We start from the raw sequence: 13,865 nt of genomic DNA, 5'->3' as shown, positions 1-13,865 counted from the left end.
GGTGATCAGGACGGTGGGAAAAGTGAAAAGCAAGAACATGGATAGTATTGCAGTGTGTCAGGGTAGTTCTCTGTGAGAAAATAGCACCCAATACAGACCAGAAGGAGGTAATCAAGAGACCTAAGGAGTGCTGGGGAAAGAACATTCTAGGACAGAAATTGACAAGTGCAAAATCCCAGAGACAATAGCATCCCTGTTCGGCTTGTGGAACAGTAAGGGGGATCTTGCTGTTTGTCTGGAGAGAGTAAGGAATGAGATCAGAGGAGCAACATGTGACTAAATGAAATAGAACTCAGATACCATTATTTTAAATTGTTTACACAGTTACAGATGTCGTCCATTTTCCCCTCTTTTGCCCCAGTTTGCCCAGCCCCCGCTCCCCCCAGGCCTTCACCACATTATGTCTGAATCCATGGGCTATGCATATATGCATATACATTCTCTTACAGTCCCCCTCATGCCCCTCCCCTCTGAAATCTGTCAGTCTTCTCCATGTGTCCATGCCTCTGGACGGATTTGGTTCATTTGTTCATTTTGTTCATTAGATTCCACATATAAGTGAGATCATGTGATATTTGTCTTTCTCTGACTGCCTAGTTTCACTTAGCATGATACTCTCTAGGTCCATCCATGCTGTCACAGAGGATAAGAGTTCCTTCTTTTTCTTACAGCCACATAGTATTCCATTGTGTAAATGTAACACAGCTTTTTTATCTACTCATCTGTTGATGAGCACTTGGTCTGTTTCCAGATCTTGGCTATTGGAAATAATGCTGCACTGAACATAGGAGTGCATATATTCCTTCTAATTAGTGTTTGGGGTTTCTTCAGGCAAATACCCAAAGCGGCATTGCTGGGTCATAAGCTAGTCCCATTTTTTTATTTTTTGAGGCAACTCCGCACGGTTTTCCACAGTGACTGCTCCAGTCTGCATTCCCAACAATGCACAAGGTTTCTTTTTCTCCACATCTTCACCAGCGCTCGTTGTTTGTTGATTTATTGATAGTAGACATTCTGACAGGTGTGAGGTGATACCTACTGTAGTTGGTATTTGCATCTCTCTGATGGTTAGTGACCTTGAGCATTTTTTCATATGTCTGTTGGCCATCTGTATGCATAAGTGTCTGTTCAGGTCCTTTGCCCATTTTTTAATTGGGTTGTTTGTCTTTCTGGTGTTGAGTTAAATAAGTTCTTCATATGTTTTCAATAATAATCCCTCATCACATGTATCATTGATGAATATATTCTCCCACACAGCGAGTTCCCTTTTCATTTTGTTGATGGTTTCTTTTACTGTGCAGAAGCTTTTCTGATGTAGTCCCATTTGTTATATTTTTTCTTTTCTTTCTTTTGCCTTAGGAAATGTATTGGCAAAAATATTGCTACATGAGATGTCTGAAATTTTACTGCCTATGTTTTCTTCCACGATTTTTATAGTTTTGCGACTTACATTTAAGTCTTTTATCCATTTTGAGTTTGTTCTGTGTCTGGTGTAAATTGGTGGTTTATTTTATTTTTTTATTTATTATTTTGCATGTACCTGTCCAATTTTCCCAACACCACGTATTGAAGAGACTCTCTTTTCTCCTCTGAATGCTCTTACCTCCTTTGCCAAATAGTAATTAACCATAAAGGCTTGGGTTGGTTTCTGGGATCTCTGTTCTGCTCCCTTGATCTATATGCCTGTTCTTGTGCTAGTACCAGGCTGTTTTTATTACAATGGCTTTGTAGTATATCAAATGCCATTATAAAGACTGGTGGAGTCTATGGGGGAGATAAGTAGTCTTTGCAGTTTTAAGCAGAGCAGTGACCTGTGCCAGCGCACCAGTTTTAATGAGATTGTTCCATCTGCTGCATTGAAAATAGACAGATGGGGAAGCAGGGGATCCAGTTTGAAGGTTAGGTTGTTGCAATAATCCGGGTGAGATATGATGGACCAGATGGTAATGCTGGAGATGGTGAGAAGTGGCAGGATTCTGATATAGGTTAAAGGTAACATGACCAGAATTTTATCTTCGATTGGATAGAACATGTGATGATGCCGAGATTTTTTGCCTGAGAAATTGGATAGATGGGTAGATGACTAGGGACTGGGGAGGGGACATAAAGAGGATCAGCATTCCCGGTATGGAAATGTTAAGTTTTAAATACCTATTAGGGCCCTGGCCAATTTGCTCAGTAAATAGAGCATCAGCCTTTGAACTGAAGGGTTCCGGGTTCAATTCCGGTCAAAGGCAAATGCCAGGGTGGCGGGCTCAATCCCCAGCAGGGGGTGTGCAGGAGGCATCCAATTAATGATTCTCTCTCATCATTGATGTTTTTATCTCTCTCTCCTTTCCTCTCTGAAATCAATAAAAATCTTTTAAAATAATAACAAAGTGAATGCTAAAAAAAATAAATAGCTATTAGGTATCTTTCAAAGGTTCAGAAATAGCCCAATTAAGTTCAATGAATCACTGAAGTAGCAATAACTAGCAAAATTTATTGTGCACATGTCATAAAGATAGTTTATAAACCAGAGCTCTCAAACCAAAACATGGAATGAGGCTCAGGGGTCTATTGTTATAAAGCAGCCAATATAGTGAGAAAGCAGTGACTGTTTATTCTTCACAGTGATTGGTTATAATATTAGAATTTTTCAAATGATAGCAAATTGGTCAGTGGTTACCTCATACCAACCTTGAAAAACAGTTGAAGTTTTGCTTATGATTTCCAAAGGCATCAGCAAGAAACCACCCACCGTCAAGTTAGTCTTGCAAAATAAGTTTAGAAGCTTTGTTTGTATGACTAACCAGGTTTTATCTGCCCAGGGGATTTTCAAGGCTAGTCTCTGTTTTTTGATTTTCACATATCTAAGTAGACATGTCAAGAAAGCAGCTTTTATAAGAGTCTAAAGATCCAAGAAGAGGTTTAAACACAGAGTATAAATGTAAGAGTTGTCAACTTGTCAATGATACTTAAAACTGTGAAACTGGTGGCATCAGAAAGAAAGTGAAGGTGTGAGCATTGTGCCCTGCGTGCTCCAAAGCCAGGAATCCTGGGAGATGAGATACCAGCACAGGAGACGAAAAAGAGCAACCAGTGAGATAGGAGGGAAACCAGAAAGAGCAGAGCAATAGCAGTCACAGGAGAGGACCGGGGGGAGACTGGAGGCAGGAACAAGGATTGGCATCACGTGCACCTGAGAGTGCATGTAAAATGAAGACTGAGAATCGAACCATTGCATTGAGCAGCATGGAGACCCTTAACAGCATTCACAAGAGCAGTTCCAGTAAGGAGGCGAGAATGAAAACCTCGCTGGAGTGAGTTCAGGAGAGAGAAATTAGAGATAATTAGACATTGCTCACAGCTTTCTCAAGGAGGTGTTTTTGTGTCTGTTTGTTTGTTGTAGAGAAGGAAATGATTAAGGTGGTAACTGGGAGGGAAGTGGATCAAGAGAGGTCTTGGGATGTTTTAAAGAGGTGAAAAGGACAGCATTTTATGTGCTGGGGGAAAATCCAAGGGAAATTTGAAAGAAAGTATAGGAGGGAGGGAGAGAGAGAGAGAGAGAGAGAGAGAGAGAGAGAGAGAGAGAGAGAGAGAGAGAGAGTTGCTGGAGCAGTTTCCATGGGTAGGCATGATAGGATGAGGTCTGGTGCAGCAGTGTGGGTGGGTTGGGTTCACATTCTGCTATGCAAAGAGCTTAGCATGGTGCTTAGCATTTATTAAAGGCTCAAAACTGACAGATATTAAAACATCAACTGTCAATTTAAAAGGTTTGGCTAATATGATCATGCAGTTCCAGTACAGCTACAAAATTCAGTAGATTAATGAAAGTAAGTTGAATAGAATAATGACAATGAAATTAAGACACTTAGAAGCAACACTGAATTACATTGATGAGCATCCAGGATATCAGCCTAGAGTAAACAGAAATACCTGAAGGAAAGTAGGGAGAATGATAGGGTGCTGTTTACATCCACTCATAAGTCAGCCAGAACTCAGATCCCACAGGTACTTGACTCCTTGCAGATGCTCTGAGTTGATTATAAATTCAGCATGATTGAAAAAAAAAATGTCTCTTCCCTCATAAATATTGCATAGTATAATGTTATTTTTGTGCTCTTTTTATGTTCTTCCACTGCTTTTTATACTGATTCATAAAGACTAAGCTGTAGGGCAGAGTTATGATAGGGAACCTGACAAAGGAAGGTGGTAGTGAAGGTATAACTCCCATTTCCACTGGGAAGAAAAATGGGGTTGGAGCAACTACAAGCTAAATTGTGTTCCTCATATGAGCATAGCTCTGTGTCAGGTATTGAAATAAATGCATGATACTTAAGAAAAATATTTCCACATGCATGTAGCTTTATGCAACCATATTTTGTTTCTAGTACCTTTTTATTTTTTTATTAAATTTACTAGAGGCCCGGTGCACAAAAATTTGTGCACTCAGGGAGGTCCCTCAGCTGGGCCTGTGCACTCTCGCAGTCTGGGACCCCTCGGGGGATGACCACCTGCTGGCTTAGGCCCGTTCCCTGGGGGATTGGGCCTAAGCTGGCAGTCAGACATCCCTCTGGCAGCCCAGGAGCCCTCAGGGGATGTCCACTTGCCAGCAGGGAGCAGGCCTAAGCTGCAGTCGGACATCCTTAGTGCTACTGAGGAGGCAGAAGAGGCTCCCACCACCACCACTGTACCAGCAGTCGTCAGCCTTGCTTGTGGCTGAACAGAGCTCCCCCTGTGGGAGTGCACTGACCACCAGGGGGAAGCTTCTGCATTGAGCATCTGCCCCCTGGTGGTCAGTGTGTGTCATAGTGACCAGTGATTCCCAGTTGTTCTGCTGTTAGGGTCAATTTGCATTTATTATATAGGAGTGCCTGGCCAGCCTGGGTGAGGGGCTGATGGCTGTTTGCAGGCTGGCCACAGCCCCCTCAGGGTGGGGTTCCCCACTGGGGGGCCTGGCCAGCCTGGGTGAAGGGCTGAGGGCCGTTTTCAGGCTGGCCACACCCCCATCAGGGTGAGGGGGGTGCTGCTGGGGTGCCTGGCCAGTCTGGGTGAGTGGCTGATGGCAGTTTGCAGGCTGGCCACAGCCCCTTCAAGGTGGGGGTTCCCGCTGGGGTACCTGGCCATCCTGGGTAAGGGGCTGATGGCTGTTTTCAGGCTGGCCACAGCCCCTTCAGGGTGGGGGTCCCTGACCATCCTGGGTGAGGGGCTGAGGGCCGTTTGCAGGCTGGCCACAGCCCCTTCAGGGTGGGGGGTCCTGATGGGGTGCCTTGCCAGTCTGGGTAAGGGGCTGAGGGCCATTGTCAGGCTTTCTAAGCCCCCCAGCAGGGACCCTCACCCCATGAGGGTGTGGCCATCCTGGGTGAGGGGCTAATGGCTGTTTGCAGGTGGCCACGGCCCCCAGCCACCCAAGCTCCCAGTGGAGGCTGGCTGGAAGCAGCTATCTGGGATTTATTTGTCTTCTATTATTGAAACTTTGTTGCCATGAGCAGAGCCCACAGCCAGCTCAGGGCCCGCGGGAAGCTTGGCTTCCTCCATCACCTGGGCAACCAAAACTCCTGCTTGCTCCAGCTCCGTGGCTGCTGGCCGCCATCTTGGTTGTGTTAATTTGGATATAATCACTCCGGTGGGCATGGCTTGGGTGTAGCAAAGGTACAGTCAATTAGCATCTTTGTCTTTTATTAGTGTAGATTGGGATGACATTGGCTAATAAGATTATATAAGTTTCAAGCGTACATTTCTATGAAACATGATCTCCATGCTGCATTGTGTGCCCATCACCCAAAGCCAAATCATTTTCTGTCACCATATATTTGATCCCCTTTACCTTTTACTTCTTCCTACCCACCTTTCCCTCTGGTAACCACCATACTGATCTCTGTGTTGAAGAGTTTTTATCTTGTTTGTTCATTTGTTGCTTTCAGTTTTATACCCCACATATAAGTGAAATCCTATGGTTTTTAACTTTTTCTGTCTGACTTATATGGCTTAGTATATTCTCAAGGACCATAGCAAATGGCAGTATTTAATCTTTTCTTACAGCTGAGTAGTATTCCATTGTATATACGCACCACATCTTCTTTATCCAAAACTATTGAAGGACACTGAGGTGGTTTCCATGTCTTGGCCACCACGAATAATGCTGCAATGAGCATAGGGGTGCATATGTCTTTGAGAATAAATGTTTTCAAATTTTTCAGGTAGATACCCAGAAGAGGGGTTGCTGGGTCATATGGTAGCTCCAGTCTTAATTTTTGAGGAACCTCCATACCTATGTTTTTAATGTTTTTAATTCATTTTTAGAGAAAGAGGAAGGGAGAAGGATAGAGAGATAGAAATATCGATGACAGAGAAACATCATTGATTGGCTCCCTCCTGCACACCACCCATGGGGGATGGAGCCCTCAACCTGGGCATGTGCCCTGACCAGGAATAGAACCAGTGACCTCTCAATTCCTGGGTCAATGCTCAACTGCTGAGCCACACCAGCAAGGCCCTCTATACCATTTTACTATTAAAATAATTGTGCTTCACTGAGGGCAGGTAACAAATTTCAATGAATCTTAATTCCTCACTTGTTTCTTTTTTATGTGATTTTATTTTTCAATTAGAGTTTACATTCAATATCATTTTGTACTGATTTCAGGTGTAGAGCATAGTGATTAGATAATCATATACTTTACAAAGTGTTGCCCCCATATTCTAGGACCCACCTGGCACCACACACAGTTATCACAATATTACTGACTCTATTTCTTATGCTGTACTTTACATCTCCGTGACTATTTTTAACTACCAACCTGTACTTCTCAGTCTCTTCACCTTTGTTTACCCAGTCTCAATATAAATTTGAAGATTCATTCCTTGGAAAAAGACTTGAGCCCCCTGGTGTAATAAAATCATACTTAAGAAATGAGCAATTTGACAACTCATCATTACAGAAAAAAGCAACTTTGGGAAAATAAAAATACTAAAAATTCTAAATTTACACTAGTAAACTCAAAACCAAAGCACCAGAAGCTTAAAAATGCAGACAATCTCCAGAAACCCACTGTGTTGATCTATCACCTTTTCTCTCACAATTGTTCCAATATAAGGGTGACAACCCTTCACATAATAGAAACTATCAATCTAGCCTTTACCTAACTCAAGTCACTAGGTCTATGAGCCAGAATATCTTTTACATTTTTTTGAATGTTTCAAAATTATAAAGTTTCTTTCCTGATCTTGCCGGGGTCCAAACCCCAGCGGGTCCAGGGGTCCCCAAAGGTGTGGACGGAGTCGGCGAAGGAATGACACGGAGACAGCGTTCAGTTGATCAGCAGCCTAGCCAGGATCTCCAGCCCGGATCTCCAGAGAGGTTCTGCTTCGGATCTCCAGCGAGGTTCGGTAGCCATGTTCCCTCGCTAGGTTCTCCAGCCAGGTTCTGTCCAGGCTCTCCAGTCAGGTTCAGTCACCAGGTTCCAGTCAGGTTCTCCTGCCAATCTCTGTAGTCAGGTTCAGTCCAGGATCCCTTGCCATGTTCTCCCGCTAGGCTCTGTCTCTAGGCTCCGAGGCCAGTCCCTCTCCAGGATCCTCCGGCATGCTCTCTCCAGCAAAGTTCTTCTGTCTCTAGGCTCCGTGTAGGTTCTGTCTTCTGAATTCTGTCTCCTGAGTTCTGAGTCTTTCTGTCTTGTTACAACTGTATTTATACCAGTTGATTCAATCCTATCAATCTCTATTTCAAAGGTTAGGGCGTTTCTTATCTCCATTCCAGGGAGAAAAGATTATGTAGTTTAAGCATGATTGTTCGTAGTTAAAGGGATTAATTACCCGCCTGGCACTTAGTTGAGGGGTTTTATTCCCTCCCTAACTTCAGGGGAAAATCCCTACCTGGGGATTCAACCTTTCTCAGAGACCTTGGTTAAAACACATAGTGCCAAGAAGGTGAGCAAACATATTAAGAACAGTATGCCATATATGCCAGGTCCCTTGAAACAGCAAGCATGGACCGGCTCCCGGCAAATTCCCCCTTTTTTATTTTTTAAAAGCAGGCATTTAAAAAGAAAAACCTCAAACGCTCTCTTGTATCCATTTTAAGAGTAGGATTGGCGCTTTCTGCTATTACCTGAGTCCTGATCTATCACCCCAGGGAGAGCTTGCCAATCCTGCACTTTCCCGGGGTGGAAAGGCTGCAGTGGGGTTAAGGATAAGGCTCCTTGGGCCTACCTTCTCCCATGCCTCTACATTTACCTTTCCGGCACCTTTCCTTCCTCAGAAAAGCATGGACGTATTTCTTGTATAAAATGTTCTGTCTGACTGGGAGTAACCTTAATTCCTCTGCTAACAAGCATATATGTTAAAAGATCAATACGGAGTCTTTTTTCTTTAGACTCAGTATGGCACATCTTCTTAATCTAAAGATCAATACAGAGTCTTCTTTCTTTGGACTCAGTATGGCACGTCTTCTCAATCTAAGGATCAATACAGAGTCTTCTTTCTTTGGACTCAGTATGGCACATCTTCTCAATCTAAGTTCTGTACTATCCACCTTCTTACCCTACTTATCCTCTATAGGGGGGTCTGTAGCACCCTGGTGGAGTCCTATCCGTCCCGAGTGTGGGGTTCTCAATGGGGGGGGCTTACCTAAGGGAATCCTGTTCCAGGGGTTCCCAAAGGTGTGGACGGATTCGGCGAAGACTATCCACCCTCTTCCTACGGTGGAGTCTGATCCGTCCCGAGTGTGGGGGTTCTCAATGGGGGAGGGGGGCTTACCTAGGGGAATCCTGTTCCAGGGGTTCCCAAAGGTGTGGACGGAGTCGGCGAAGACTATCCACCTTCTTCCTACGGTGGAGTCTGATCCGTCCCGAGTGTGGAGGTTCTCAATGGGGCGGCTTACCTAAGGGAATCCTGTTCCAGGGGTTCCCAAAGGTGTGGACGGAGTCGGCGAAGACTATCCACCCTCTTCCTACAGTGGAGTCCGATCCGTCCCGAGTGTGGGGCGCTTACCTAGGGGTCCCTGTTCGGGCGCCAGATGCCGGGGTCCAAACCCCAGCGGGTCCAGGGGTCCCCAAAGGTGTGGACGGAGTCGGCGAAGGAATGACACGGAGACAGCGTTCAGTTGATCAGCAGCCTAGCCAGGATCTCCAGCCCGGATCTCCAGAGAGGTTCTGCTTCGGATCTCCAGCGAGGTTCGGTAGCCATGTTCCCTCGCTAGGTTCTCCAGCCAGGTTCTGTCCAGGCTCTCCAGTCAGGTTCAGTCACCAGGTTCCAGTCAGGTTCTCCTGCCAATCTCTGTAGTCAGGTTCAGTCCAGGATCCCTTGCCATGTTCTCCCGCTAGGCTCTGTCTCTAGGCTCCGAGGCCAGTCCCTCTCCAGGATCCTCCGGCATGCTCTCTCCAGCAAAGTTCTTCTGTCTCTAGGCTCCGTGTAGGTTCTGTCTTCTGAATTCTGTCTCCTGAGTTCTGAGTCTTTCTGTCTTGTTACAACTGTATTTATACCAGTTGATTCAATCCTATCAATCTCTATTTCAAAGGTTAGGGCGTTTCTTATCTCCATTCCAGGGAGAAAAGATTATGTAGTTTAAGCATGATTGTTCGTAGTTAAAGGGATTAATTACCCGCCTGGCACTTAGTTGAGGGGTTTTATTCCCTCCCTAACTTCAGGGGAAAATCCCTACCTGGGGATTCAACCTTTCTCAGAGACCTTGGTTAAAACACATAGTGCCAAGAAGGTGAGCAAACATATTAAGAACAGTATGCCATATATGCCAGGTCCCTTGAAACAGCAAGCATGGACCGGCTCCCGGCATGATCTCTGCACAGTCCTTTTAGCACAATGTGTACATAGTCCCAAAAGAGAAAACAGTAGACTGAAATATTTCAGGAGGCCTGTGGCCAGAAGGTGCAGACGTTGGTTTCTGATGATTGACTGGCAGTTATACCAATGCTTGCCACCTGTTGCTCAACCTAGAAATTTGTTTACCTTAGAGTTAGACAAACTATGCCAAATCTGGCCCTGCATATGTTCTTGGAAATAAAGTCTTAGTAGAACACAGCCCCAGTCATTTGCTTATGCATTGTTTATAGCTGCTTCCGCAAGACAAAGCTGAGTAGTTAAGAGACACATGGCCCACAAATATTTACTATCTGATTCTTTACAGGAAAAGTTTGTCACCCCCACCTCCCCCACGCCTGTTTAACTAAAGGCTGGTGTCCTGTTAAACTATGAGAGTTGAGCCATTTTTAATAATCAAGGGAAGGAAGATTCAGAATGCAGTCAGTCATCACCTAAGCTTCTACCTATACAACGTATGCTATCCTTGAGATTGAGGTTTTCCATTGGTTGATTTTTTTTAATTGATATTTTCATTAAGATTTTTCATTTATTTCCTCAATTCAGAATTTATTAAATGTATTTCTATTGGGTGACAGGTACCTCTCTATCCAATAGGCTGCCTATTTAGGTAGTCGTGGCAAGAAAACGTTTCCAGGTGTTTCTCCCACAGTGCAAATGTTTGCAATTCACCTTTACCACTTTCTTGTCTGTGATTTCTATGGCTTGTTGGCTACCCCATACATATTCATACAACATCAAAACCTCCTAGCTCCCTTTATCTTATTAAACTAGAGCTCTGGAAATATGAAAGGATTCTTAAAAGATTAGTTATTCTTAAATTATTATCATTTATTTTAAAATGTCAGCGGACAGCTTCTTTTCAATAACACATGTGTGAAAAGAAAAACATTGAGCTGATTAATCCGCCAAATGGTGGTATTTTTTTCCATTGTTAATTTTTAAAGTCCCAATTTTTCTCTGTTCTGAGCAAGAGAGATCAACCAAAGGGTTTATATGCAAGCATATAGGCCTAACCCATGGACACAGACAACAGGGGGGTGAGGGCATGAGTAGGGGGAACGGGGGGTAATCTGGGGATAAGGACACATAAGTAATAACTTAATCAATAAAGAAATTTAAAAAGAGAATCTAAACATTTTAATGCTTTTAACATAGTACCGTAGTAAGCTTATAGCTGCTGTGTCTTACACAACCCACATTTAGGGAAGTAAAATTTCTAATTCAATTTACAGTGATGTCAAGAAACAACACGTATCTGCAGGCAAAGATAAGAAAAACATTCCGGGGTACACAGTGATAGCTCTACTTAAATAAATAAACTTTTGGTTCTAGTGATTAGGTACACAGGATTATTATATGTTTAATTGGCTAACGTGACAATTTGGAATTACTTCTAGTCACATTTAATTGGATTTGGAGTCTCTGGAGAAAAGAAATAGAGAAGCCTAGCAGAGAAACAGTCATAAAAGTAAACTGTTTTTCCAAAGGGTGCTAAGCAATGAATTAATATCCATTGCACAATACTTTTTAATATCCCCTCAGCTTAATAAGACTAATGCAGTGGTTGTATACACTAGATACTAAAACCAATTCAATTAAACACAAGTTTGCGGGGAGGGGAGTGTTTGCAGAATTGGAAATTTTTTATTTTCAATTTTAAGGAGGGTAATTTAATCAGAGGTGAATGATCTTTAACTCAGGTAAAGCAGGAGATGTGCTTAAAAACCAATATATAATAGTTAGCTATAATGCTATGCCAGGTTTAAAGGCATTTTAGACTCCATAAAATGTGTTACTCTATAAATGCTTTGGAGCTTAGTAAGAGGCAACCAAAACAAAGCATTCTCTCATCATCTGTAAATACTATTCTTATACTGTATAAACAAAAAAATACATATAAAAGATAAATGGCTAGTTGCTTCTCTTATGTAGCTATCAAAAAAAAAGATTTACTTTTAACTTGGAAAGCTGTGCCTTATGCTTTGTTTAATATTAGTCCCATCAAATTTATATATTACAAAATCTTTTTCCTCAGTATTCACATATACTAGCTGGTGTGGTTTTCCTATTATCTTATAAATTTGTTTTTTGTTGTTGTTTTTCATCTGTTCTTGTTCTTAGGAGTGCCATGATTGCTGACTACATGTTCTGGCTTTTTGGAAGAAGTGAACAGTGTATAAGCAAGCTCATCAAACTATATTGGCAGGTAAAAATGGATGTCCCAACTAGGAAAAAGGGGCCCATCTCATTTTTAGAACCAAAATGAAGGGTTGGTGCTTACAAGACTGCTGAAAAAGGTGGCTGTGAGCACATCCATCTGAAAGACACTACTCAGTAGTAATTAAGTATATTAAGTATGTAATTAAGTATATTTTCTGAGGCTAGTTTTAAGGGCAAAATTCAAGGTTGTGTACCCTTGGCCCATACTTCAGTTTACAACCCAATATACATTTTAGACAGCCCCAGAATTGTTTTCCCAGGCATGCTGCTATTATGACAAGATCCTTTAAATATGAACTTTGTATTTTCATACATTTTTTTTGGTCTATGACCTGTAAAATCAGATACTACAAAGTAATACCAATTACATAATGAAGGGAAATACAAAGATCAGTTGTATTTATTGGGTAACATTTAGGATTTGCAACAATAACCAAACAAACTGCAGATCTTCTTTCTTGTTATTCAAAATGGCAGTAAAAAGTCATATGAAAGGTCAGTTAGATGTCAAGAAGAGAATAATAATTTCTTAGAATTATAGGAGAATTAAGAATGTACTAAGTTAATCTCCTTCACAACATACAAGTCTACTTTTGTCCTATTCTCCCCCCACAAATTGTCAATGACTTTCTGCTGAAAAATGTATAAAATGAAGATCTCACTTATCCTCAAGAAACAACATCTAACTAGATAAACTGCTTTCTTCACTTAAAGTGGATTTCTACCCCCTTAAAACTTAGATCAAGTGGTTCCCAGTGGGGCCACAATGATCAAATGGAAACACATTTCCAAATAATTTTTTTTCAAATATTTGAAAATCAACTACAAAAGCCACCTTCCTCGTCCATAGCTTCTGCTCTCCAGACTACATTAAGCTGTTTTTTTTTTTTCTTTGTGTTTCAAGATAGTTTAATTTAATTGAATATGAACCTTTGGAACCAACTAGAATAAGATCTGCTAAAACACTAATATGAAAGAAATAATTGTTGCCATCTTCTAATGCTTCATAATTTTTCCCACATTCTCACTATTGTGTCTTGGCCACTAGCTTTCTGTATTTCTATCAGGAAAGTATTAGGTTTACCATGTAAAATTCTCAGTAATTTATATTGTTTCATCTAAATATTTGGATGATTATAATTGAGACCTGTAGATGTGTGTGTGTGTTTTAACTTAACCTTTAGGTAGGTAAATTTTAATCTCAAAAAATTATTAATTTGCTGATAAGTTTTAGAATTTTCTAAGGAAATCTAGAATATGCAAAATAATAGTAGTTGCTTATAGACATGTTAGTAAATAGTTGTAAAGAATTGCTAGATTTGAAACACAAGAAAATAATATGGGCTATAGATATAGTAAAGGAAGAGGACAGTTTATTAAAGGATTTCAGGGGCTTCTAGAGAGAGATGGGACAGGAATTAAATCTTGAGGATGAGATAATAGCTAGCAGGCCTGGCATATATTAGATCCCAAATGAATGTTTGTTTTAGTTTATTCATTCATTAAATAAACATATGTTGAGTGTCTATTGTGTTGTCTGCATTGAACTAGGGAGGAAAAGGGTCCAATGTTGATTCAACTTGAAACAGGTCAAGAGCTTGAAATTGGTTAATCATTCTATTTCCTTTATCTTTCAAAGAGCACCCATATCACTATTTACCTCAAACTAAGAAATAATCTCCACTTAGCAATGCATGTGTGTTTGCTATATTAAAAAAGAATAAAACAAACACTATTATTTTGCCATTCTGTTTTAAGGAAAGATAAGAAAAATGTATTTCTCTTGGTATTCTTCTTTTCTCCTTTACTTTGAAGCAAACGTGGTC

At 41.6% G+C, this 13,865-nt stretch overlaps 1 protein-coding gene across 1 annotated transcript in view; it reads left to right on the top strand.

Annotated features, from left to right (window-relative positions):
• SPATA16 (spermatogenesis associated 16) overlaps positions 1-13,865 on the top strand; it is a 213,500-nt gene that overhangs the window by 110,074 nt on the left and 89,561 nt on the right. The window contains 1 exon segment of the mRNA XM_059685975.1: positions 11,941-12,025. Within this exon segment, the coding sequence (XP_059541958.1) occupies positions 11,941-12,025 (85 nt within the window).

Source organism: Myotis daubentonii, chromosome 3 (assembly GCF_963259705.1).
Source record: "Myotis daubentonii chromosome 3, mMyoDau2.1, whole genome shotgun sequence".
Classification (NCBI taxonomy): Eukaryota; Metazoa; Chordata; class Mammalia; order Chiroptera; family Vespertilionidae; genus Myotis; species Myotis daubentonii.
Note: the sequence above shows the minus strand (reverse complement) of the source record. Positions and strands in the feature narration are given on the sequence as shown.